Below are 27,155 nucleotides of genomic sequence, written 5' to 3' on the forward strand. Positions count from 1 at the left end.
TGGTGAAGGAATAGCGGAGGAAGAGCAAAACTATACAAACCAGCTCCCAAAATCCTTATAAGGCTAACACAACTGACCATATGACACAGGAGCAGAACCAGGCCATTCAGCCCATTGAGTCTGCTCTGCCGTTCCATCATGCTGATTTATTCCTCTCAACTCCATTCTCCTGCCTTCACCCATTACCTTTCACACCCTGACTAATTAAGGACTTACCAACTCTGCTTTAAATATACCCAGTAAAAGCCTCCACAGATTCACCAAACTCTGGCTAAAGAAATTCCTGCTCATCTCTGTTCTGAAGAGACAGTCTTCTTTTCTGAGTCTGTGCCCTCTGGTCCTAGAGAACTGACACTGAGGATGGGTTCCGAATACTTTACCATACACAATTGGAACATCACACATAAAGCAAGTGATTCAGCAGTTACCTCAGATCTTAAAGGGAGATTAAAGTGAACTGAAATGGGTAAAGTAAGAAAATGCTCTCACTTTTCTGACTCCATGTTCTCTTGTTCATCAAACAGCACAGTGCACCTGGTTAGCCTCTGTTGCCGGATTTCAGACGTGGGGTTCCAGAATACCTCTGATACACCCGTCTTTTTGTCATTGATTACCACCTCACCATCCTAGAGGAAAAATGGAAATTAAGGAACTGTATTTATTTCGTGATACAGTGAAAAGCATGACCTTCTGGTCCTTCAAGCCACGCCGCCCCAGCAATCCCACAAACTGGAAAATCCTAATCTGATTACAATGACCAATTAACCTACCTGGTAAATTTCTGGACTACGGGAAGAAACCAGAGCACCCGGGGAAACCGCGTGCATTCCACAGAGACTCCTTACAGAATGGCATCAGAATTGGACTCCAAACTCCACAATGCCCCGAGCTGTAATAGGGTTGTGCTAGCTGCTATGGTACCATGGACCCCCACATGCTTTTGAAATTAATCGTCTCAAAAGCATGCACCATAATTGTGACAAATATCAGAATCAGATTTATTGTCAATGACATATGCCATATGCAAAGCAGCTTAAGTTTATTTGAACTCTTTCAAGCAATCATAAAAATAAATTCTAGAATATTTGCTTTCTACTGAGAAGCACATTCGTTACCGAATACCATTTGTAATTCGTATTCTTTCAAATTGAGGAGGATGAGGGGCAACCTCATAGAAGAGTTTTAAATTATGAGAGTGGCAGAGAAGGCGCAGGTAACAGTGTATTCCCCAGGATGAAGGAAGTGTGTGAGGAGGGCATGTAGCATCACTTGGAAAGGGACCTGGGTGGTCAGCACGGACTAGTTGGGCCAAAGGGCCTGTATCTGGGCTGTATTGCTTCATTACTCTATGCACATTGTATAAATGTATACACACACACACTTTCTCTACTCACCCAATGTCCTTCCAGATTGGCTAAAACTTCTGATCCCAGCTTGATTTTTCCAACTATCTGGTTAACATTGTTGCTGTTGCCTAAGAATGGCTAGAGACAATACGGTTACTGATTATACCACTGGAGAGAAAAACATTGATTATATTTTTTTTATGCTGACAGTTTCAAATTAAAGTTGAGATCATTTCACCAGTTTATCATTGGCAGCATAGAGATGGACACAAATATTTTTGTATAATACAAAGCATGGGCAAAAGTTAAGGGCAAGTGAAGACCATTGTTTTGCTGAGCTAACCCTTCTAAATCTCCTATCCAATCTGGAACTGAATGTCCTACATTTACTCCACTTAAGATTTCATCCAGTCCCTCAAGTGGTTATCTGGTGAGAAGCACAAAAAAAAGACAGTATGTCACATCATCACATTGCCGTCATTCCATTTCTTTCCATTGCTATATAGTTCTACTAAAAGTAAGGAAGCAATGCTGAGGCTTTATAAGGTGTAGATCAGAACAAATTTGGAGTACTGTGAATAGTTTTGGGTCCAATATCTAAGAAAGGATGTGCTGGTGTTGGAGAGGGTCTGGAGGAGGTTCACAAAAATGACCTCGAGAATGAAAGTTCACATATAAGGAGCATTTGTACTCGATACAGTTTAGAAGAATGAGGGGATCCCATTGAAACCTTCCAAATATTGAAAGACCTTAGACAGAGTAGATGCACAGATGTTTCCAATAGCAGGGGTGTCTAGGACCAGAGGGCACAGCCTCAGAACAGAGGCCCACACTTTAGAGCAGAGGTGAGGAGGAATACCTTTAGCCAGATGGTGGTGGAAGGCCAAGTCGTTAGGTATATTTAAAGTGGAGATGGTAGGTTCTTGATTAATAATGGCGATAAATGTAATATGGAAATGGCAGGAGAATAGGGCTGAGAAGGAAAATAAATCAGCCATGATTAAATGGTGGAGTGGCTCAAAGGGCTAAATGGCCTAATTCTCCTATTTCTTACTAACCAGAGATCTACTGTATATTTAGATCCTAAAGCTCACCTAAGATAGGACATGGAAGTCTTAACCTCCCAACCTCCTTTTTAAGTTCAAATTTATTATTAAAGTATGTATACCATATACAACCCTGAGTTTCATCTTCTTTCTGGTACCCACAAAACAAAGAAACCATAGAATTCACTAAAGAAACATACACAAGACCGCCACATTTCCAACTGGCAAGAGTGCAAATCGTTAAAAAAAAGGTAAACAAAAACACATGGACCATGAACTGCAGAGTCCCCAAAAGTGAGTCCAGAGCTGTGGAACCCATTCAGTGCTGAGGCGAGTGAAGCCGGTCCAGGAGGCCGATTCCTGCAGGGCAGCAAATGCCCCCGAACATGGCAGCATGGGACCCAAGACTCCTGCGCCTCGTGCCTGATAGTAGTAGCGAGAAGAGAGAGACCAGTCAAATGCAGGCAGATGGCGCTGAACACCTGTTCATTTCTGGTCTCGTCTTTGACGATTTTAATTTTGCTCAACGCTTTATTTGGTTCAGGGTAATGAAGCTGAGCATGAGTTCATCTACTGTTATAAGGCCCTTGGCACAGCGGCCACCCCCAGCGATGACTGCCCTGGCCATACCTGCACTTTGAAAGACTAATTTGTTGAATCCACCAGGAGATCACAAAAGCACCAGATAGTTAGTCAGTTCAAAAGCACATCCTTAAAAGAGAAATTACAGCCTGCAGACTGCAGCAACCACAGTTCAGAAGAAGACAGTCTACTAGAGTATCTAGCAGTTTTGTGAGCTGTCTGCGAAATGCTGCCATTGGTTGCTGGCGCCATCTTGTCTTTCCTTTCAATACAAATACGTACATTAATCTGGGATGATTCAATAGGCTGGAATTCAAAATTGGAAATAGAGCACTACACAGTGCATGACCAGCTTAGCTAACTGGAACTGTACTTACACAGTTGTCTTATAATATTAACTTTGATATATCTGGGTGACACTATCCTGCAACCATTAAAAGCAAATAATTCTACTTCTTTTCCAATTTAAAACAGAAATTTGGTTTAGTTAACAAATGTTACAGATAAATTCCAAGATAATATCTAAATTTAAAATGAGTGAAGGAAAATGTCAACTAACCTTCAGTTTGAACTCAATTATTGCACTGTACCCTGTCTTCTCACACGTGATGTTCACATGACCTCCAAGTTCAAGAGTCATTGGACCATAAACAATCCCTATTAATAATTTATGGAAAAGTCTGAAGTAAGTTATATGCTTTTATGTATCTTGGCTCTAGTATACTGTATATCCAATGCACCCCGATGTCACATTTTGTAAACAATATATAACAGCCCCAATGCTGCACTGCAGCCATAAATTTGCATTGGTATTCTTACCGTAAAATTAAACTGAGTAACCAATTTCCTGAATTTAATTATTGTGGATTGACTTTAAAGATTTAGGTCATAAGTTGGCAGTTAAATGTCACACAGATTTGAGATTTGGAAGGAAAAATGGAAGATCAGATTATTATTTAAATGGTAAAACATTGCAGCATGCTGCTGTGCAGAGGGACTTGGGAGTGCTTGTGCATGAATCGCAAAAGGTTGGTTTACAGGTGCAACAGGCTATGAAGAAGGCAAATGGAATGTTCGCCTTCATCGTTAGAAGGATTGAATTGAAGAGCAGGGAGGTTATGCTGCAACTGTACAGGGTATTCGTGAGACCACATCTGGAGTAGTAAGTGCAGTTGTGGTCTCCTTACTTGAGGTAGGATATACGGGCTTTGGAGGCGGTGCAGAAGAGCTTAAGCAGGTTGATTCCAGAGAAGATGGGGTTAAACAATGAGGAGAGATCGAGTTGCCTGGGACTTTACTCACTGGGATTCAGAAGGATGAGGGAGATCTATAGAAACATATAAAATTATGAAAGGGATAGATAAGGTAAAGGCAGGGAAGTTTTTTCCACTAGTAGGTGAGACTACAAATAGCCTCAAGATTCAGGGGAGTAAATTTAGAATGAAGATGAGGAGGAACTGCTTTTCCTAAAGAGTGGTGAATCTGTGTAATTCTCTGCCCAATGAAGCGGGGAAGTTACCTCATTAAATATATTCAAGACAAGGTTGGATAGATTTTTGCATAGTAGGGGAATTAAGGGTTATGGGAAAAAGGCAGGTACGTGGAGATAAGTCCATTGTCAGATCAGCCATGATCTTATTGAATGGCGGAGCAGGCTTGACGGGCCAGATGGCCGACTCCTGCTCCTATTTCTTATGTTCTTAATACAAGCAAACCTGAGATCGTATTGTGTACATTACCACACTTTAGAAACATCAATTCTCTCTCCCCACAGATGCTTGTTGACTTGGTGAGTATTTCTAGGATTGCCTGTTTTATTCATTTAAATGTGGAACATGATTTTACAGTTACAGGGTTTGATAAATGTAGTGACTTCAAAGGAATATTTTCAAAATCAGACATATAGGGAAGGAAAATGGATAAAATTCAAAGGCTCAGCGGATAGTGTAATACTTTACAGTGCCAGCGAACGGGGTTCAATTCCTGCCACTGTCTATAAGGAGCTCGTACAGTACATTCCCCCAGTGACTTCCTGTGTTCCCTCCGGGTGCTCCAGTTTCCTCCCACATCCCAAAGATGCATGGGATGAGGTTAGTAAATTGTGAGCACGCTATGTTGGTGAGACTTGCGGGCTTCCCCCTCAAACTACATTGGTCATTGATGCAAACAACACATTTCACTGAATGTTTCAATGTACACATGACTAATAAAGTGAACCTTTAATCTAGATCCATAAGACGCCCAAATTAAATGTCTTACAGCGGCATCTAAACCATTTGCAAAAGTGAACAGCTTTGCCCATGGATTACAAATGATAACAACACCAGATGTAATGTTAGACTGCTCTTTAGATTAAACAGACTTTAAATTAATTTCAGCTTTCACAGACCTTAAAGAAATGATCATCACTAGAATGTCTTTTGCTCATCTGCTGTAAACAGTACAGGTTGAATACCCTTTATCCAAAATGCATGGGGCTGGAAGTGTTTTGGAATATGTAATGAGATAGCTTGGGTTGCCATAATTTCTGACTGTGTATTTGTGTGCTACTGGTGAGCAGTCCTTGTCTTACACTTGTTTATCATGCATATGTACTTAACAGTAAAAATTATGACATACCATTAATATAATGAAAATGGAATGTGCGCAGGGCAACAAAAGCACCACAGCAGCATCGGGAGAATACCTGAATCAGCTGTGGAACGACACACAATGGCAGGCTTTCAGTCTCCACCTATGATACTGTGTTTTGATTAAAAGCTTACAGTACTCTGTACTTGTATTTTACCTTTTTAGATTTATGTAAGGTATAAAAACAATCATCATTGTAGAGTTGTTCTGGTGTTAGATTTTCATCAGTGATGTATCAAAAATTTAATGCTGTCATGTAAGGTATAAAAACAGTCAGCATTGTAGACTTGTTCTGATGCTAGATTTTCATAATCAGCAGATGCTTTAAAAATTAAACCCTGTGCCTTTTCTTAAATTTCACCAACCAGCCTGCTGAATATTCACAATATCTTCAATTTTCAGTTCGTTTGCTTGTTTCATGATTAGCATACTGTGAAGCAGCATATGCTCACTCTGACACTGATGATAGACGATCGAGATATTCATTTTTCAACTTCTGAAGTGGTTTTCTATTTTTGATTAACTTATGTGAGATCACTTCTCAGAAACGTCAGTGCTGTGCAGTGACCTGCACATCGCTTAAGAACCTCCCCATCGTCCTGTGGAATTTTCCCTTTGTGACATTGTGTCAGCGCTAAAAAATATTGGATTTTGGAATTTCAAATCAAGGCTATTCAGCCTATATTAGGCCACTCATTATATAGATAGTCCTAGGTTACTGAGAACTGTTTGTACGCCAATTTCTTCGAGTCGGAAACGCCCATTTTCCAAAGCTACCCATTTTATATCAATCTGGATACACTTGCTATAATTCTTCTGAATATTTATCCTAACACCAGGCATAAATAGAATACTGGAATACATGCTGTACATACTGTATCTAGTCGCTAATGAATACCAATGAAACAGTTTATTATGACTAGCTTCAAAAATTCTTTACAAATACATGTAGCACTTGAAAGTGGCTAAGTCATAGGTTAATTGCTATCACTAGAATATGCTGTATCTCTGTAGTAAGCTATATTTTTTAAGTATAAGATGACCACAACTTCTTCCTTTTTCTCTTTTCTTTGTTTTCCTCTTTGCTTTCTCTCTCGCCCTTACAACAGAGTGATTTAGAACATGGAACAGTATTGCATAGGGACAGATCCTTCAGCCCGCAAAGTTGTGTCAATCAATTAAATTAGTAATCAAATGGCCAACTAAGATAAACCTTCTGCCTACACAATGTCCATATCCTTCCACTTTGCTCACTTTCATATGTCAATATATATGTCCCTTTAAAATCCTAAATGCATTACAGGTACTCTGTGCAAAAGATCTGCCTTTCACATCTCCTTTGAACTTACATCCTCTCACCTTAAATGTATGCCCTCTGGAATTAGACATTTCAACCCTGGGATAAAAGATACTGTCTATCTACTCTGTCTATGTCTCTCATAATCTTATAAACCTCTATCAGATTTTCTCTCAGCCTCCATTGCTCCCAATATTTCCATCGAGTTGATTACCATTATTTTCATTTACCATTATTTTCATTGTTATGAATTCCTAATTTAAAAATTTATGTTAAGTCAAGTTATAACCCTGCATCTTGAAATTTCTACCTGAGGGAATTATCTACACAAGATTATTTTTTGATTCTGAAGTTTGTTAAAATGTTAAGAGGCCAGTAGAGGCACATGAATATGTAGAGAATGGAGGATGTGGAACCGTATGCAGGCAGAAGGGGTTAGTGCCTTTATATTGAATAGACTAGATTACTGCAACACACTTTTTACTGATCTTCCAAAACAATCTATTGACAAACTTCAGCTCATTCGGAATGATGCTGCTGCTGCTAGAGTTTTAACCAAAACCAGGATGCGGGAACATTTCACTCCAGTACCAGCTACTCTGCATTTGCTTCCTATGTCTTTTAGAATTGAATTTTATAGTTCTCTTACTTGTTTTTAAAGCTTTTAATGCTCTGGGACTGGAGTACATCACAGAATCGTCTCTGCTTTATAATCCTACTCGACCTCTCAGGTCTTCTTCCACCGGTCTCTTAAATTTAAACAATCTCCCTCAAAAGGTAATTGGCAGGTCAGCTTTTCTGAACTACGCTCCTAAACTGTTGAATTCAAATACCTAAAACTATAAGGCATGCAGACTCAATTGACTCTTTTAAATGCCAGCTCAAAACCCATTTATTTAACCTTGCTTTTAACTAACATCTATTTGTCTTTTATGTTCATGTTTACTTTTTAAAATTTAATACTTGTACTTTTATCCCATTGCAAAGCATTTTGAACTATACCATCTGTATGAAAAATACTCTATAAATAAAGTAATTAACAGTGGAACTACGCATTGCTTGCTTTATTAGTTCTGCACAGCATCATCGACTGAAGGGCCTGTTTCTGTGCTGTAATGCTTTATGTTTAACACGATTGTTGCTCAGTACATGATTAACACTCAGCCATTTAACAAATCCCAATGTTCTCTTAATATTTTACAGCAACAACAGCTGCAGATAGTTTAAGTAATTGTCAAGTCAGTGATTACTGGAGGTTACACTGGAAAAGGATAGTGAAGAGCAAAACATCACTGATTGCAACCACTGAACCTCTTCACTTAATTCCACGTGTGCAATGCTAGAATCTCAAAGTCTGTTGGGTTAGAGAGTAAAATTGTTACTTTACTCATAGTTTAACTTTTCCTATGCTTGCTTGTATTTTTATATAATCACCTATATGTGTGTAATTGTTCAATGAATTTTCCAGTACTTGGAGTCAAGCAAGATTCTGTATTACCCGAGAAGCTGCTTTGTTTTTCTATAGGAGGTGTCATGCCACTTGAATCTGGATATTTCACAGGTTAATTGTTTTCACTGGAATGTGCTTTATCTCTGAGTATAAAATGACCTCAACATCATTGTTTCTTTTCTCTTTTCTTTATTCTCCTCCTTCAAAAGCAATGTTAGCATATGTTTTGAGAGGACTAGAATTTAAAAGCAAGGATGTAATTTTGAAACTTTATAAGGCATTTGTCAGACCACGTTTGGAGTACTGTGAGCAGTTATGGCTCCCATATCTAAGAAAGGATGTGCTGACATTGGACAGGGTCCAGACAAAGTTTATGAGAATGATCCTGGGAATGAAAGAGTTATGTATGAGGAGTATTTGATGGCTGTAAGCCTGTGCTTGCTGGAGTTTAGAAGAATTGGAGGGGGGGGTTGGAATCTCATTGAAACCTATTGAACACTGAAAGGCAGAGATATAGTGCACATGGACGGGATGGAGAAGTTTCAGTATACCAGAACGGCCCTCTAGAAGAGATGAATAGGAATTTCTTAACACAAAGGCCAAGTCATCGAGTTTGATGGGTTCTTGATTAATAAGGGTGTCAAAGGTTATGGGGAGAAGGCAAGAGAATGGGATTGAGAGGGAAAATAAAGCATTCATGATCAAATGGCAAAGCAGACTTGATAAGCTTTATGGCCAACTTCTGCTCCCAAGCCTTATAGCCTCTATCTTACCGTGGAGTGATTTGGTCACTTTTAGATTTCTTGTTATGGATGACTAATAAAACAACTATAATTAAAAGATTTACTCCTCATGCTTGACTTCCAACAAATTTCTAGATCATTATCACTGGATCCACCAAGTTTCAGGGTGTAATGATTGTGAAGGAGAACTGCCCGTGCAGCAGTACAACTGCAGAGTTGATAGTTACGATGACATTGAAAGGTCAACTAGCAAAGAAATAAATGTTTCATGCATCTTAAAATAATAAAACAGCATCTAGATCAGAAAAGAAAATACAAAACCCCAAGATATACTGTATTTGGAGATGAACTGATGATAGACTAGAATGGAGTGATTTATCCAGAAGACATACATCTTGAGAACACCTTAATGAAGTGTTCATAATGGTGTTAAACCAAAGCATTAATGCTGAATTAAACACATAGACCATCAATCTGTAGAGCTCCTAAAGAATGGCCACTGTGCCGGCAGAGAGGTTTGACTTTACTTAAAAAATTCTCTCTCTTGGAAACATCAGAGATTAAAGATTGCTCTTTATAAAAGATTTTATTGAGTTTTGTTCACAAAAGGAATGAACAACTGCTTAGAGTGATTGTATCTAAAGCAGATTCAAGTACACGTTCTTTCCAACTAAAGTAATTTAAGTGATTAATTAAACATCACTCTTTCTAGGTGATAAAAACCGAGTGACAAGGGCACATAAGAAGGACATGGATCCATTAAGCAAAAGGTATGAATTGGCAGAAGAATTCTAATATTGAAAAAGATGATTTTCTTTGTGAAAGGAAGCAGCATATGCACAGAACTGTCACTCATTAGCAATGCTTCCAAAGAATTTGCAATTTATCATTTGATGATGGCAGTGCTGGATCTTGATACTTTAGCGATCCAAAAGTTCTTTGGAAGTCAAGTATGAGGCATAAAACATATTGCTTACGACCATTTTACTAAATGTTACAAAAATGAAAAACCATTGAGAGAGAACTGAGAGAACAAAGAAAATATGAAGGAAAAAAGTAATTGTGGTCATTTCATACTCAGACTAACAAAAAATCCAATGATAACAATTAACCAATAGAATAACCAATCAAGTGGCATGACACCTGCTACTGAAATACTCAGAAATTTCTAGAAAAATACAGAAGCAACTATACTGTAATTACTGAAAAATTCACTGAACAATTACATATATATAGATGATTATACAAAAATACAAACAAACATAGGAAAGTTAAACTACAAGAAAATTAATAATTCTACACCCCAATCCAACAATACTAAACACTGCCTGTTCAGGACTGATCATGATAATTGACTAGGAATCAAAATCAAGTTGTCTTAATCACTGATGTGGTCACAAACATATACATCACATTAATACATGACACATTACAATACAGGATCTTAAATAATGAATTTTAGATATGCTACACAAATAGTTAGAGGAACTCAGCAGGTCAAGCAGCATCTATAAGAGAGGAATAAACAGCTGAGGTTTTGGGCCAAGACCCTTCATGGCGTCCTGTTTTCCATAGATTCTGCCTGGCCTGCTGAGTTCTCCCAGCATTATGTGTGTGTTGCTGCAGGGAAGGGGTCCATTTGGTCCAAAGTACCTCTGCCATCTCTTTGGTAGAAGTACCCAATTAGCCCCAGGCTCATTCTCCCAGAAGTTGGTAAGTTTTCTTAGACAAGTATTAATTCAATTTTGAACGTTACTATTAAAGTTGATAGGGTGCTTAAGGAGGCGCATAAAGTGTTGGCCTTTAAAGTCACGGGTTTGAGTCCAAGATCTGTGAGGTAATATTGCAGCTCTATAAAACTCTGGTTAAACCACACTTGGTGTATTGTGTTCAGTTCTGTTTTCCTCATTATAGGAAGGATGCGGAATCTTCAGAAAGGGTGCAGAGGAGATTTACCAGGATGGATTAGAGTTCATGTGTTATGAGGAAAGGTTGAGTGAGCTAGGGCTTTTCTCTTTGAAGCAAGAGGTGATAGAGGCATACAAGATGACAAAAGGCATAGATAAGAGCCACCAGCCACAGACTTTTTCCCACGATGGAAATGGCTAATACGAAGGGACATAACTTTAAAGTGATTGGAGGAAAGTATGGGGAGATGTCAGAGTCAAGTTTTTTTTTACACATAGAGTAGTGAGTCCCAGGGGAGTTGGCAGAAGCAGATATATTAACGGCATTTAAGAAACTCTTAGACAGGTACATGGATGATAAAAAAAAAATGGAGGGCTATGTAGGAGGGAAAGGTTAGATTAATCTTAAAATAGGTTAAAAGGTTTGTATAACATCATGGGTTGAAAAGCCAATACTGCGCTGTACTGTTGTGTGTTCTAAAATGCACTCCTTCGCAAAAGGAGATACTGTATATGCAAACAGAAGGAGCCCACTTGGCCCAAACTGCCTCTGCCAGCTCTTTGGTTTAACTATCTGATTAGTTCCATTTACCTTGCTCATTCTGCCAGAAATTGGGAATTATGAGGGACATTGGCATAACAATAAAGGTATAAAGGTAACACAAGACTCTCCTGATGCAGTGTTTCAAACAAAAGCAACAACAACTACTACTACAACGACCACCACCACTACTACTGTCCCCTGGAAATTAAGAGGAGTAATTTATTCTAGGAGAGGTCAGAGCAAGTTTCAGGAGATACGGCTGAATTACTATTATGAATCAACTTTTGCTTTCAGGAAATAACTGCACAGAAATTTCTTCAAATTGTAGGTTAGATTTTACATGCTCTGGGAGGAAGCCAGTTGAATGGATTTCAAAAAGCAAAATCGAAAAATGCTGGAATCTGGGATGAAAATAGAAAACACTAAACAACAACGATTTTGCTTCCGGAATATTTCTCAGTACATCTTACGGGTTTTGGGCTGCTGATCATGAAAATGGTCAAGAAATTTCCCTACCACGCACCAAATTTTTTGAAATCGCCTACACTTGTTATTTCAATTCATGATTCAAGTCAATTCAAATGTTGCCCATGATGTAAGCTGAAGTTTTCTATCTTGTCTAGACATGCTTACACATTCTTAGGCAGGGCGGATGCTGCAAGGCAGGACAGGTTTTAGGAAGCTAAAAATTTCCATGAAGGATTTTGATGTTTGAGACAGATTTTTTTCCAAGAATAACTGATGCCTAGATTAAGGAAGGCATTTTTCTTGGTCCACAAACCAAACAGGTCATCAAACACAGGCAATTCGGAAAACTTCTAGTGGGACTGGAGAAAATCACATGGAAACCTTTCAAAGATGTTGTTGAATATTTTTTTGACAACTACAGAGCACCAAACTACGTGCAGCGGGTTGACAAGATGTTTCAAGCGTACAAAACCATGAAGTGCAACATGTCACTAGAGATGCATTTTCTGCATTCCCATTTAGATTTCTTCCCTGCAAATCTTGGTGCTGTCAGTGACGAGCATGGTGAAAGGTTTCACCAGGACATTGTGGTCATGGAGAAACTGTATTAGGGCAACCGGATTCCATCAATGCTGGCTGATTATTGCTGAGCACATAAGTGAGAAACCTCAGACACTGAGTACAAACGAAAACCATCAACAAAACATTTTTAGCTCAGTTCAACTATTGAAAAGCATCAGCACCGTTCTATAATTCAATGCATTATATTTAATAATAGTTAATTTATCATTTCTCCAAATTCCCATGTGATACAAGTGGTCTGAAATTATATTTGTGTTCAGCTTCAAGCGGTCTATCAGAAACAAAACAAATTTCTGGGGAAGCAACACTTCCAAAAAAATCTGTTGTCCAGTGAAATCAGACAACATTTGCTGAGAAAGAAACATGTTAACATAAATGTGTTAAGAATTACTGTGTATGAGATAAGCCAGATATTGCTGAGTTTTTGCCAGAAAAGGTACTTAAAGCAAGTAAGCATGTTTAACAGTAATTTATCTGTAGCTACACATGTTCGGAAAAACTGCTGGAGGAACTCAGTGGAAGTAAAGGAAATGTCAACATTACAGGTCAAAACCCTACATGGGACCCCACTGAGTTCCTCCAGCAGGCTGTTAATTTCTCCAGGTTCCAGCATCTATAGTTCCTTGCATTTCCATGAGTTTGAAAATTACAAGCATGTTAAAAAATAATTACGATAGTCATTGTGATTAACATAACTTATTCCTAATGATACAATTCACCCAGTGGGATAAATAGGTCATTTGGCTTCTCTCATCACACTACCATGGGATATGATGATGACTAATTGATGATTCCTAACATACTCAAAAGCTGAGGTAATTAAGCTTAGGTGGCACCAACCAAATTCTATACACTCCCTTGATATGGTGGAGACTTCAAATCCTTCCAATTTCAAATCTTATCCATGTAAAAATATGCATACAGTACAGTACATATGAGGCTTATCTACATAAAAGTATTCCTGCAGATAATAGGAATACATGGTCAATACATCATTTAAACTGTTAAGATCCCTGTGATTATGGACAGTAATCTTATTACCATAACATTCTCGACATCTCTCTGTCAATGGTACTCATAATTCTAAACAACTTCAGGATCACACACTGCAGATATAAAAAGACAAACACGTGATAAGATATGAACTGTAGAAGTGAAGGTTAAAGGAAAAATGCAGACATTTGACCCATGGTGAAGAATTTACAATGAGAATAAGATGGAGAGCATTCTGACGGTTGTGTCTCTGCCTGGTACGAAGCCTCCAATGCACAGGATCGCAAGAGGCTGCATTGAGCTGTAGACTCAGCCAGTTCCATCATGGGCCCAACCCTCCGCACCATCGACGACATCTTCAAAAGGCAGTGCCTCAGGAAGGCAGCATCCATCATTAAGAACCTTCATCAGCTGGGACAGTCCCTCTCCTCCATCAGGCAGGAAGTACAGGAGATTAAAGTCCCACATTCAACCCCTTCTCCATCAGATCTTTGAACACTCCATGAATCCAAGATCAATACCTTATTACTCCTTTTCTTTGCTCTATATGCATGACAACTTTAAAAATTTTTGCACTATACTGTTGCCACAAAACACATATCACAACATCTAAGTCAATATTAATAAATCTGATTCTGATCTGTGCACACTGTTGTAGTGGACAATGCCCTGTAGCAGCTGGACAAACATACGAACTGTCAGCGATTCCTTGCTTCTCAATAGCATGCAGTTATATCCTTCTCCAGCACAACCAGCGAACTGATGTGAACATGAATCACTGACTAACTATTCTTGTTGTTGGACTCTGATGTTTTTGTGATCCAAAGATTCTTCAGAATCAGAAATGAGTCATAAAGCTTATTGCTAGGCAATTGTTTTGTGTTACAAGGACAAAGAACAATCAAAGAAAGAGGAGCCGAGAGAACAAAGAAAAGAAGGAAAGAGCAGTCACGGTCATCTCATACTCAGACTAAGATAGCAAAATTTCAGTAATAACAGTTAACCCAGATTCAAATGGCATGACACCTGCTGCAGAGAAATAAGAGGCTTCTATAAAAATAACTGCACCTTAATTGCTGGAAAATTCACTGAACAATTAAATAAATATATATGTTATTATATAAAAATACAAGCAAGCATAGGAAAATTAATCTCCAAGAAATAACAACTCTACTCCCCAATCCAATATTTCTGTAACAAGAGAATGTAAGTGTTTTACTTTTCTGACTGAAATACAGCAGTTTTCTATCAAATAGGTCACAATCACTAATTAACAACTACCTTGGGCTTTGAAAACTAATTTCATATATATGTGAATTGTCATTCACTGAGAAATCACATATTTTCAATACAATGAAAACAGTTTTTACCTTTAAGACTTTGGCACTGAATGAGTAAAGTAGATTGGGCTGATGAACAAACTTTTTCTAGATTTAAATCCTCTAACAGCTTTTCCATTGCACTTTAAGAACTAATACATAGGCTATTGTTGTGGCTGATTAACTGGGCTCTGTAACTTACTCTCATTCCTCAATCAGACTTTATTTTACTTGTGCACAAGGGAACAGCATGGCCCCTGCACCACACTGTTCTGAAGTCAGAACAGAAAAATGCAATTGACTAGCAGTTACAGATATTGACCAGTTGGTAAGCTCTGTATGCTTGAATTTCTTACCCGCAAGATCAATTGCCATTTGCAATAGAAGCTTTAAAAATCAATAGAAACTGCAAACTATTAACCGATGATACTTTGAAGTTAGTAAAGCAACTGTCCCTTAGTTGATGTGTGTGATTTGTTATATACTTATCTCAACTCCAGTAAGTGAAACTGGTTCCGGGAATCTGCTCTGTAAAGTGAAGCTATGCTTTTCAAAGACTTTTCTTGCCTGGGCTGTCTACACTGTATTTGCAATCTACCCTTGCCTGAGCATTATGTTAACCCTTGCCTTACCACAACTTCCACACTATACCGTAAACATCTTACTCCACAGAGAAATGTAACGCTAACATAAGAAACCAGAAATGCTACCTTTGCAATGAGCATAAGGCATATTCATTATGTAATCTTCTCCTCGGCTAAGGAAAGAAAGCCTTGCTTCACCATCCAATATTGCTGATAATGAATTTCCTGAAACACAGAGCAAAGAATACACATCAATTGGCCATCGAGATTTTCTCATTATTTGTACCATACTACATGCAGATAGATACACAGGTAAGTAGGGTCGTAGGGAAAGCTTTTTGGCACATTGGCCTTTATACATCAGAGTACTGAGCACAGGAATTGGGATGATACGTTCAAGTTGTATAAGATGTTGGTGAGGCCAAATTTCATGTATTGTGTGCATTTCTGGTCACTTACTTACAAGAATGACATTAATAAGATTGAAAGACTACAGAGAAAATTTACAAGGATATTGCCAGAACTATCGGGAAAGAATGAATAGATTAGGACTTTAATTCTTGCAGCATAGGCGAATGAGTGGGATTTGATAGAGGTATACAAAATTATGAGAAAAGATAGGGTTAACACAAGCAGGTTTTTACCACTGAGGCTGGGTGAGACTAGAACTAGAGGTCATAGGTTAAGGGTGAAAGGTGAAATATTTAAGGGGAACCTGAGTGGGAACTTCACTCAGAGGGTTGTATAAGTATGGAAGTGGTGGATGTGAGTTCAATTTCAACATTTAAGAGAAGTTTGCACAAGTATATGGAAAGGAGGAGTATGGAGGGCCACGGACCAGGTGAAGGGAAATAGGACTTGGCAGAATAACTGTGCAACATGGACTAATGGTACCGTTTGGTGGCGCAATAATATCAGTGCCGGACTCCGGAGCGAAGGTTCCCGAGTTCGAATCCAAGTCGGGTTGAGCGTTGAGCTAGCAACTCGGCCTCGTAAAAACAAGAATAGCTTGCTACGAAACACTGTCAAAAGATGGTGCCCTGATAACTCCACTGCCTAGTTAAGGGCTATTCTTCTTCTTCTTCATAGACTAATGGGCTGAAGGGCCTGTTTAAGAGACTCTATGCAAATTCACCTTACTTGAGATGCCTGGGCTTTCTGTCAGTTATTCCCCTACAATTTGGACCCTGCACTGTGCCATTATCTCACCAATGCTTGGACATTGACCTATGGAGAATTTTGCTGTCTGTTCTGCAGGGGCATCTGGGCAGAGGCACTCGTGCAGAACAACTTACCATTGGAGCAATGCAATGGAGTTGGAGGAACTGGGATCATCTCTGTTGTATTTGCTCCAATGCACAGGACCACGAGGCTGCAGGAGGTTGTAGATGCAGCCAGTTCCATCACATGTATAATCCTCTCCACCACTAAGGACATCTTCAAGATGTGATTTCTCAAGAAGGTGGCAACCATCACTAAGGACCCTCACCATCCGGGACAAGCCCTCTCCTTGTTACTACCATCGAGGAGGAGGTAGAGGAGCCTGAAGTCCCACACTCAATGTTTAAGGAACAGCTTCTTCCCCTCCGCCATCAAATCTTTGAACGTTTCATGAATCCATGAACACTATTTTATTATTCCTATGACTTTACATTATTTACTTTGTAATTTATAGTGATTTTACATCTTCGCATTCTAGTGCTGCCAGAAACTGGGTTCTCTGGTTTCCTCCCATATTCCAAAGAATTCAGGGTTAGTAGGTTAATGGGTCACATGGGTCTAATTGGGCAGCGCAAGCTCATTGGGCTGGAAGGGCCTGTTACTGCGCTGGATCTCTAAATTAAAATTAAAATAAAACAACAAACTGCATGACATATAGGTCAGTAAGTGATTTGGATTATTCTGACTCTGACAGGTGCCTCTGCGATGTCTGCCTTCTTCCTGACCTGTGACCCCTCCCTGCTACAGTGGAGCCGGCTTTGGAGCACCATGGCAGCATAGTGGTTAGCACGACCCTACTACAGCTTGGGGCGTCAAAGTTCAGAGTTCAATTCCGGTATCCTCGAAAAGGAGTTTGTGTGTCCTCCCTGTAAATGTGTGGGTTTCCTCCGGGTACTCCAGTTTCCTCCCATAGTCCATAAATGGTAGCAGCTCTTGGTTAATTGGTTATTTTAAACTGTCCTGTGATTAGGCTACAGTTAAATAGGTGGGGTGTTGGGCAGTGCGGCTCAATGGGCCAGAAAGGCCTGTTCCATGCTGTTCCTCTAAATAAATGGCTTACATCTTATCTATCTGCAAGTTCTGCTCTTACATGGTCAGCACAGAGCTCTCTGGTCACCACCTCTCACCCACAGTTCCCATATTCTCTGGACCATTCCACCAGCACCAATATGATATTCATTGATCACCTGACACACATTCTCCTCCCCAACCCTTTCTGCATTTTTTAGGAGCTGTTTCCTCAGCTACTCCCCGGTGACCAACAACTGCATTCCGTCCTCTTCCATTCAACTACAGGCGATAAATCACCTGTCCTTTCACCTCTTTCGGACAGGTCTGGAGGGCTGAAATCAATGGCAGATTTAGATGTTGGACTCCAGCAATAAATGAAGATAATGGTCTGGTCGGCAAGGATGAAAACCTGCGATCCCTGAAATGAAGGACCACCATCGCTGAGCCCTGAGGATGAGGGCCCGTGATACTCGATAAAGACTGAGGAATAAGGAAGGGGTTTGCTTGGCTGTTGTTGCTTGTTGTATATTGACTGCATGTTCTGTTGAACACTGTAGGCATGCTATGTTGGATTTGCTGGGGGCAGTCCGCCACACCTTCCAGCGCTAACATAGCATGCCCATAATGCTCAGCAAAATAACGCAAGCAGCAAGAGCAACAAAACAAGCTGCTTTCCCACCATCCCCTCCACTTCCCGTACACGTACCAAACTGTTTATATACTCCTTACACACTATTTTCAGTCTGACCTGGGACTGAAATCAAGCTTTTCCCTAACACTATTCTCCAACATTGTAAAGCAATGTTTTTGATGTGAAACAGTCTACTTATAACAGTGCCTGGATCAAATGCAATTGCAAGGAAACCAAAACTCACCATAAAACTTTGATTTGGCCAAGATGCTACCGCAGATGCAGAATCCATCCTTTCTATTACTTACATAGAATGCAGACACAGGTGGATGGTGAGATACCTATTACATACAAGGTAAGTCAGTACAAAGCAAAATTAGCTGAGCACATATCAGCAGTTGTGTAACGGTTAGTGTAATGATATTACAGCGCCAGCCACCCGGGTTCAATTCCAGCCTGGGACTAAGGAGTAGGTACATTCTCTCCATGTCCGTGTAGGTTTCCTCCGGGTGCTCTGGTTTCCTCCCACATTCCAAAGATATACGGGTTAATAGGTTAACTGGTCATGTGGGTACGAAAGGGTGGAGCAGGCTCACTGGGCTGGAAGGCCTGCTACCCTGTTATATATCTAATTCATGATTCAAGATTGTTCAATGTCATTTCCAGTACTCAAGTGTAAAGGAGAACAAAACAATTGTTACTCTAGCACTGATGCTGCACACAACAAGATAAAGAACACAATAATAAAAAATACAATAAATATAAACACATAAGATAGATTGATTGTATGCCCATGAAGTGATATGAGGCACAGGAGTGTCTGTACATTAAGTGACTCTGACAGGAAATGATAAAATAGCGATGGTGAGGGTGTGGAGGGGTGGGTTAGTGGGTAGAGATGTTGATCAGCATTATTGGTTGGGGAAGGGAACTGTTTTTGAATCTGGTGACTGTGGTGTGGATGCTACAGAAGGTGCAATGATGCTCTCCGTTGGTCGGTTTTGACCACGAATGTTGCGTCCCAGCTGTCTATGTGATACACGAGCCAGTACTCAAGCTACACAGTGCGATCTGGACAGCAAGCTGTTGTCCGTGCAGCAGTTTCCTCCTCTCCACGCGGTTGATCAATCCAAAGGGAGGTAGGTACAATAATATTTAAAAGACACTTGGCAGATACGTGGGTAGGAAAGGTTGAGAGAATATGGGATAAACGCAGGCAAAGGGGACTTGCTTAAATGGGAATCTTTATCGGCATGGTCCAGATGGGCTGAAGAGCCTGCTTCTCTGCTGTGTGACTCTGTGACTCTCATTCTAGCATTAGATGTGTTACAATAGTTAGGCAATAATGTGTGTGAAGGATACCCTAGAAGTGGATCATTTTCATATACCTGTTCGGCGATGTAAAATGTCCTGCTGTTGCCTTTTGGATGAATCCACATACACCGGAATGTTTCACCAATGATTGGATTGTATGGTTTCTTCAGGCCCTTACCACAGAAAGAAAAAGACTTACAAAGCCAAGAATTTGACCACAAAACTTTGGAAAAAGAAGTTAAAAGGTTGTATCCATTTAACATTCTGTCAAAAATCTGATTAATTTATGCAGTGGGAGTAACTGAAGTTCAGCAATTGCTATTTGATAGTTATAATATACATACACACCCACACCTTCCGAACATATCTTCACCCTCTTGGCTTTAACATTTCAGATTCTGTTACAATATTGTAAAATGGCAAATTGGTTTATTATTGTCATAAGTACTAAGGTAGAATGAAAAGCTTTAAACACAAGAGATTCTGCAGGTGCCATCCATGCAGATCATTTCATTACATCAGTGCACTGAGGCAGTACAAGGGAAACCGTAACAGAATGCAGAATGAAGTGAAATAGTTACAGAGAAAGAGTTATTTTTAACACTGAAGGAAATTTGCTTTGGAAAACAAACCTTTGGTTTTTTGTAGAAACCAGACAAGTACCACCTCACAACTTTCTTCAAACGTTGGTAAGGGTTTTCCTCAGTGGCTGCGCTGCAAGAAACAAACACTTCAGCATCGCACAAAACAACAAATAGAAATAAAATAATTACATGTGAATTTAAAATAAAACATACACAATAATTTACTTTGTGGTTTTTATATAATCTTCAAATCTCAACCTAGAGTATATAAAGGAAAATATGAAGCTTAATTTGCAGTATTATGTGCTGTTTTGGTCACCTATGTACAGAAAATATGTCAATAAGATTGAAAGAGTGCAGAGTGTTACGTCAACAAAAACACTCAAAAACTTCTATAGATGTACCATGGAAAGGATTCTGACAGGCTGCGTCACTGTCTGGTATGGGGGGGGGGGTGGGAAACGCGGAAGCTACTGCACAGGACTGAAAGAATCTGCAGAGTCGTAAATTTAGTTGGCTCCATCTTGGGTACTAGCCTATAGAGTACCCAGGGCATCTTCAAGGAGCGTTGTCTCAGAAAGTAAGCATCCATTATTAAGGACCCGCAGCACCCAGGGCATACCCTTTTCTCACTGTTAACATCAGGTAGGAGGTACAGAAGCCTGAAGGCACACACTCAGCGATTCAGGAACAGCTTCTTCCCCATTGCCATCCAATTCCTAAATGGACATTGAGCCCATGAATGCTTCCCCACTTTTTAATATATTTCAATTTTTGCACGATTTTTAATCTATTCAATATACGTATACGGTGATTGATTTATTTATTTTATTATTCATTTTTCTTCTATATTATGTATTGCACTGAACTGCTGCCGCTAAGTTAACAAATTTCACAAAACATGCCAGTGATAATAAACCTGATTCTGGTTCTGAGAAATTTTACAAGGACATTGCTCAGTTAGAGGGAAAGGTTGCATAGGTTAGTACCTTATTCCCAGGATTGTAGGAGATTGAAGGGTAGATTTGATAGAGGTACACAAAATTATGAGGGGTACAGATAGAGTAAATGTAAGCAGGCTTTTGCCACTGAGGATGAGTGAGACTAGAACTACAGATCATAGGTTAAAGGTGAAAGGTGAAATGTTTAAAAGTGACATGAGGGGGGGAAGTTCTTCACTCAGAGGGTGATGAGTGTAGAACAAGCTGCCAGCGGAAGTGGTGGCTGCAGGTTTGATTTCAACAATTAAGAGAAATTTGGTAAGTACATGGATGGGAGGGATATGGAGGGCTATGGCCCAGGTGCAGGTTGATGGGACTAGACACAGACTATATAGGACAAAGGGCCTGTTTCTGTGCTGTGGTGCTCTATCTGTCTGAAAAGTGTAAGGACTATGAATTGAGCTCTGCAACTAGCATCCATCATAACATTCTCCAGAAGCTAAAACTACAGCTGAAGGCTGGTCCCAGGGTTTTACTCATGTGAAGGATTCATGTGTTTCAGATCAAAGTTAAAAGTACATTTATTAACACAGTATATATACATTATACAACCTTGAGATTCATCTTCTTACAGGTAGCCACAAAACAAAGAAACTCAAAAGAACCCATTAAAAAAAACTGTCAAACACTTAATGCGCAGAGAAAATAAAACAAATCGTGCAAGCAATAAATGTAAGCGAATAGCATTCAGAACAGAAGTGAGTCCACAGACATGAAGTTTGGAGCAGCTGGATCAGGCCACAGCCTCAGCTCAGCTCAGAGCCGAGTAAATGTTGCGGAGCAGCAAGTAGAATCGGCCTGACCCTTCTTTCTTGTTCCAGCATCCTGCCTTTTCAATCCATCGGGCCATGTGTTCAAATTGTCCAAACATTGGGTCGTTTCTCACACTAGGACCCGGGCCCTATCGCATCGACATGCGATATGCTTAAGTGAAGACCATAATTATCATTAGTGCTCATTGGTCAGGAAAGGTCATGGACTCGAGTATAGAAATTACATACAAATTTCTGGAGATCCAAAGCTCATCAACTTAAAGGATGCACCATTTAAAATCATAACAAGAGCAGGAAAAGACTATGTGATCAAATGAACCCACTCCACTATTCGATAAATTTAATGATGACCCAGTATATCAAGATCACTTTTTAAAAATCTACCCTTTGTACCTTCTCAGCCAAAAATACCACTGTGACTGTGTCACCTGTGTAGAAGGATGAAAAAAACAGAAGGAAGTTCCAAGAGTTTCGGATAATAAAGGACAATCATCTATGGATAAATAGTAACTTGGGGGTGTGTTGTGGGAAAGCAAGTGCACTCACTCTGACAGAAAATCCGCATGATAGTAATAATCTGATAGCTTGTCTAAGAAAGAACGAGGCTCCAAGATAAATGTCGGCAGTACGACTTTTGAGAGATCCATTCCTGGCCGAACTTGTTTCAGCAGAGTCCAAATCAGACTTTTGTTCTCTTCGGATACAATTTCTGTCTGAGATTCCTCACCCATCTAAATTATTCAGAGATATAAAAGATTAAGAGCTGGTATTAGAAGGAGAGGTTTGGAGGAGGAAGGACAGTGAAAAAATTGTTCTCAGATTTTACCATTTCATGGTGTCAATTACAATTATCAGGAAAGACATAATTTAATAAACATGCAGTAGATGTTGGCAGCATTCTCTAAAGTGCATGGAAACAAATGAGTCTGCAGATGCGGAATCTGGAACAAAAAAAATCTGGAAAAACTGAACAGGTCAAGCATCATCTGAGGTTTTTGATTAGTACGGGTGCCAATGATTATGGGGAGAAGGCTAGAGAATGGGATTGAGAGGGAAAATAAATCAGCCATGATGGAATGGCAGAACAGACTCAATAGGTTGAATAGTCCAATTCTTCTCTGATGTCTTATGGTCTTATCTGTGGAGGTAGAAGGTGCAAGTCCACATATCACTTTTGGGCAATTTCCTGTCCTTTGGTTATAATAGTTCAATTAAGTATTGTCTGCCTTCTGCTCCAGTTTGCATGTATTGATCATTGGGTGGCATGTTAACATAGTTGTTGGTGTAAGGTTATTATATCACCAATGATCAGGGTTCAATTCCACCAGTCTCTCAGGAGCTCGCATGTTCTTTCTGTGTCTGTGTGAGTTTCCTCTCACATTCCAAAAGATACATGGGTTAGTAAGTTGAAGGCATGCCATATTGATGCCGGAAGCACGGCTACATTTGTGGTCTGCCCCCAGCACAACCTCGGACTGTTTTGGCCCTTAATGCAAATGACACATTTCACTATATGTTTCAATGTACATGTGATAAATAGACCTAATCTTTTTGTTTAGAACTACTTTATACTGGTACTGGGTGTACAAACATTCCATTTCACAGTAGAAACAAGCAACCTCTTCCTATAAGGAGGCAGGGATGTTAGAGGTAAGTTCTTTACACAGACTGGTGAGGGCGTGGAACACCCTGCCAGGGGTGGTGGTAGAGGTTGATATATTAGGTACATTTAAGAAACTCTTAGATGAGCACATAGATGATAGAAAAATGGAGGGCTATGTAGGAGGGAAGGGTTAGATTGATTTTAGAATAGGTTAAAAGGTTGGCGCAATATTTTGGGCCGAAGGGCCTGTACTGTGCTGCAGTATTCTACAAATATAGCCATGAAAACAAATTGCAAAACAATAGTATCACTGACCAGTATGATATCATACCTCATTTTCATTTTGGTAAAGTATGTTGATATGATGTGATACTCTCTTACCTCTCCCAATTCTTCATCAGCTTCTTCCACGTAAGTGGTTTCCTTTACGATATCTATTGGCTCAAGGTCAGTATGCAGAACATCCTGTTTCTCTGAGATGTCGGAGTCACTTTCCTCACTTTTACCACTTTTCTCCAGTGGATCATTGTCAGATTCCTCGTGGTCCGGCTCATTCTCTCTGTCGGATTTATCCGAGTATAGGTCATGATCTCTGAAGTGCTGCTGTTCAATCTCACTTTCATTTAGCCTAAAAATGTACATTTAATTCACTGTAAATTAGGTTTTCTACAATTGCACTTTACTGCTGCTACAGAACAGAAATGTGGCACAGTAGCATATCAATTAGTGCATCTCTTTGCAGCACCAGCTGTAAGATTGGGGTTCGATTCTCGCCTCTGTCTGTAAGGAATTCGTACGTTCTTCAGTTCAATGTTGAGGTGAGTGAAGTTATCAATCTTGGTTCAAGAGCCTGATGGTTGAGGATGGTACCTTGATGTTGTGACGACCTACTCTAAGATCAATTTAACCCTTCCCTCCCACATAGTCCTCAGTTTTTATTTCTTTTTTTTTAATTTTATTTTTATTTGGATAAGGAATTCACAAATATCATGTACTTTTTTCACACATATAACCTTTTCCATTTTTTTATATGTATAAAACTACAATTATTTATACATTCTTAAGTACACGTTGAGATGATATAAAAGGAAAATAAACATTTAAATAGATAATTATGTACTGTGGTAAATCTAACCTATTAGGCTAAGTAATGGAAATAGTTGTTAAGAAAAATGGTAATAATAGTTTCCATATAACCCTTCTGGACCATTTCCACTGGTCCAAAATGTTGTATATAAGCCTATGTATCAACCATTGTAGGTGTTTATATCCTAATTTGTTCATGCTTGCTCCTGCCCACAGACATAATTATCCAATCCCTATGTACTTATTTACTTAATTTTTTCATTTTTTTATCCCTTTCCCAAATCTTTCCCTTTACTTGTGTTAATTCTCTATTTTCCAAAAGAAAACAAAAAAAAACAAACATTTAGACTAGGGGTGCTTACGTTAGTAATATTACTGTGTTGATGAGAAGAGCAGTATAAATCATTAGGAGAGTCATCTAAAGTCTGCTCGCATTGGGGTTATATATTCAATCCATTTATTCCAGCTTTGATAAAATTTTTCTTTTTGAGTTCTCAGGGAGTAAGTCAACTTTTCCATTTTAATTATTTCCAAGATAATTTCGTACCAATCTTCTAATGTAGGTGGTATTGGATTTAGGCATTTTCTAGTGATTGATTTCTTACTTGCCGCTAAGAGGGCCTGCAGCAACTTTATATCTTCCTTCTGTTCAAGGAACAATACATGCCCCAAATAGAGCGTCTCAAAGTTCAGAGGTATCTGGGACCTAAGTACCTTAACTAATGTTCTATGAATACCTTCCCAAAATAGACTTAATTTAGGGCAATCCCAAAAAATATGAAAATGATTTGCCTCCTTGGAGCTGCACCTTCTCCAACAAATCACATTTGTATCTTTATATTTTTCCCGATATGGGGTCTTGAAGTATCTTAAAATGTTTTTCCAACAATGTTCTCTCCAAGTCAAAGAATTAGTCGAGGACCATTGAAAGCTGCAGATTTTCTCCCAAGCCTCCTCTGAAAGTACCAACCCGTTTCTTTCTCCCAATTCTCTTTAATATACAGTGTATTTACATTTTTAGCATGGGAGAGTGCATTATATAATCGAGAAACTGATTTACTAGGTATTGAACTGCAAGCCGAATTCAGAATCTTGAAAAATTCTAATTCTACTGTTGATAGGTCTGTATATCTACAACTCTGGTTAACATAGTTTCGTACTTGAAGGTACCTAAAAAAGTCATTATGTTCTAGGCCATGTTTGTCCTGCAGGATTTGGAAACTTTGTAATACTCTTTTATCTTTAAATGAGAGGTAGGTTGTAAGACCTTTCTTTATCCATAGCTCAAATCTTTTAGCTCCTCTGTTGGGAAGGAATTCGGTATCATATGCACACCATCTAAAGAGTTTTAACATGTTATTAATTCCACATGAATTAACCACCTTCTGCCATACTTTTAATGTAAGATTTATCCAAGCGTTTTTATATTTTTCCCCTCTGTTTTTATTTCATCCATGTGCCTATCTAAGAGTCTTTTAAATGCCCTTAATGCCTCTACCACCACCCCTGACAGTTGACTCCACGTACCTACCACTCTGTAAAATAATTTACCTGTGACAAACCCCTGTGCATATGTTGAGTTGGTCTGTAAAATTGTTACTTTTCTTTTAGGTTAATATACCGATGCTTGTTTGTGGTTTAATATAATTACCTATTTACACTGAGTGTATGTTGTGGTCTTCTACTGCTATAGCCCATCCAATCCAAGGCTTGATGTGTTGTGCATTCAGAGATGCTCTTCTGCACACCACTGTTGTAACACGTGGTTATTGTTCCTTCCAGTCATCTTGAACTAGTCTGGCCATTCTCCTTTGACCTCACTCATTACAAGGTGTTTTGCCACTCACCAGATGTTTTCTGTTTATCACTCCATTCTCTGTAAACGCTAGAGACAGTGTGCATAAAATTCCAGGAAATCAGCAGTTTCTTAGATATGCACACCACCCCATCTGGCACCAATAATCATCAAAATCAGTTAGATCACATTTGTTCCGTATTCTGATGTTTGGTCAGAACAACAAATGAACCTCTTGACCATGTCTGTACTGAGTTGCCGCCAGATGATTGGCTGATTAGATACCTGCATCAACAAGCAGGTATACAGGTGCACCTAATAAAGTGGCCATTGAGTGTGCATCTAATGGTTCAGTGAGTTTTTCAGTGGTTACAGTCGCCCCTGTATTTTTCTGGAAACTTCATGGTTTCAGTCGCGGATGTCACTTTATTTGAATTAATTAAGTTATTTATTGGAATTTCAGTGGAATCCACACCACCTTTATTTGCTCTCTTCCCTTGCTCTTTCATTCCCCTCTCACTTTCTCCGTTCCCTCTCCTCATGCTTCTTCTCCCTTTGTTCCTATACCATTTAATAAAACAATTGTAAGCAACAAGATTTATGCCTCATACTCGACTTCCCAAGAACCTTCACTTACCACCAAT

General features: G+C 39.3%; 1 protein-coding gene across 8 annotated transcripts in view; it reads right to left on the minus strand.

Annotated features, from left to right (window-relative positions):
• Positions 1–27,155, minus strand: part of osbpl8 (oxysterol binding protein-like 8) — a 226,205-nt gene that overhangs the window by 38,819 nt on the left and 160,231 nt on the right. For all 8 annotated transcript variants that reach the window (XR_011887193.1, XM_072268210.1, XM_072268208.1 and 5 more), the window contains 9 exons: positions 24,012–24,258; positions 22,574–22,758; positions 20,302–20,383; positions 19,744–19,842; positions 18,600–18,696; positions 15,619–15,717; positions 3,534–3,631; positions 1,395–1,484; positions 490–626 (listed from right to left, as the gene is read on the minus strand). Coding sequence is in view for 7 of the 8 variants with exons in the window: in XM_072268210.1 (XP_072124311.1) it covers positions 490–626; positions 1,395–1,484; positions 3,534–3,631; positions 15,619–15,717; positions 18,600–18,696; positions 19,744–19,842; positions 20,302–20,383; positions 22,574–22,758; positions 24,012–24,258 (1,134 nt within the window). In the remaining variant the exon portion in view is untranslated. The remainder of the gene's footprint in view (positions 1–489; positions 627–1,394; positions 1,485–3,533; positions 3,632–15,618; positions 15,718–18,599; positions 18,697–19,743; positions 19,843–20,301; positions 20,384–22,573; positions 22,759–24,011; positions 24,259–27,155) is intronic.

This window comes from Mobula birostris, chromosome 9 (assembly GCF_030028105.1).
Source record: "Mobula birostris isolate sMobBir1 chromosome 9, sMobBir1.hap1, whole genome shotgun sequence".
In the NCBI taxonomy this organism is placed as follows: Eukaryota; Metazoa; Chordata; class Chondrichthyes; order Myliobatiformes; family Myliobatidae; genus Mobula; species Mobula birostris.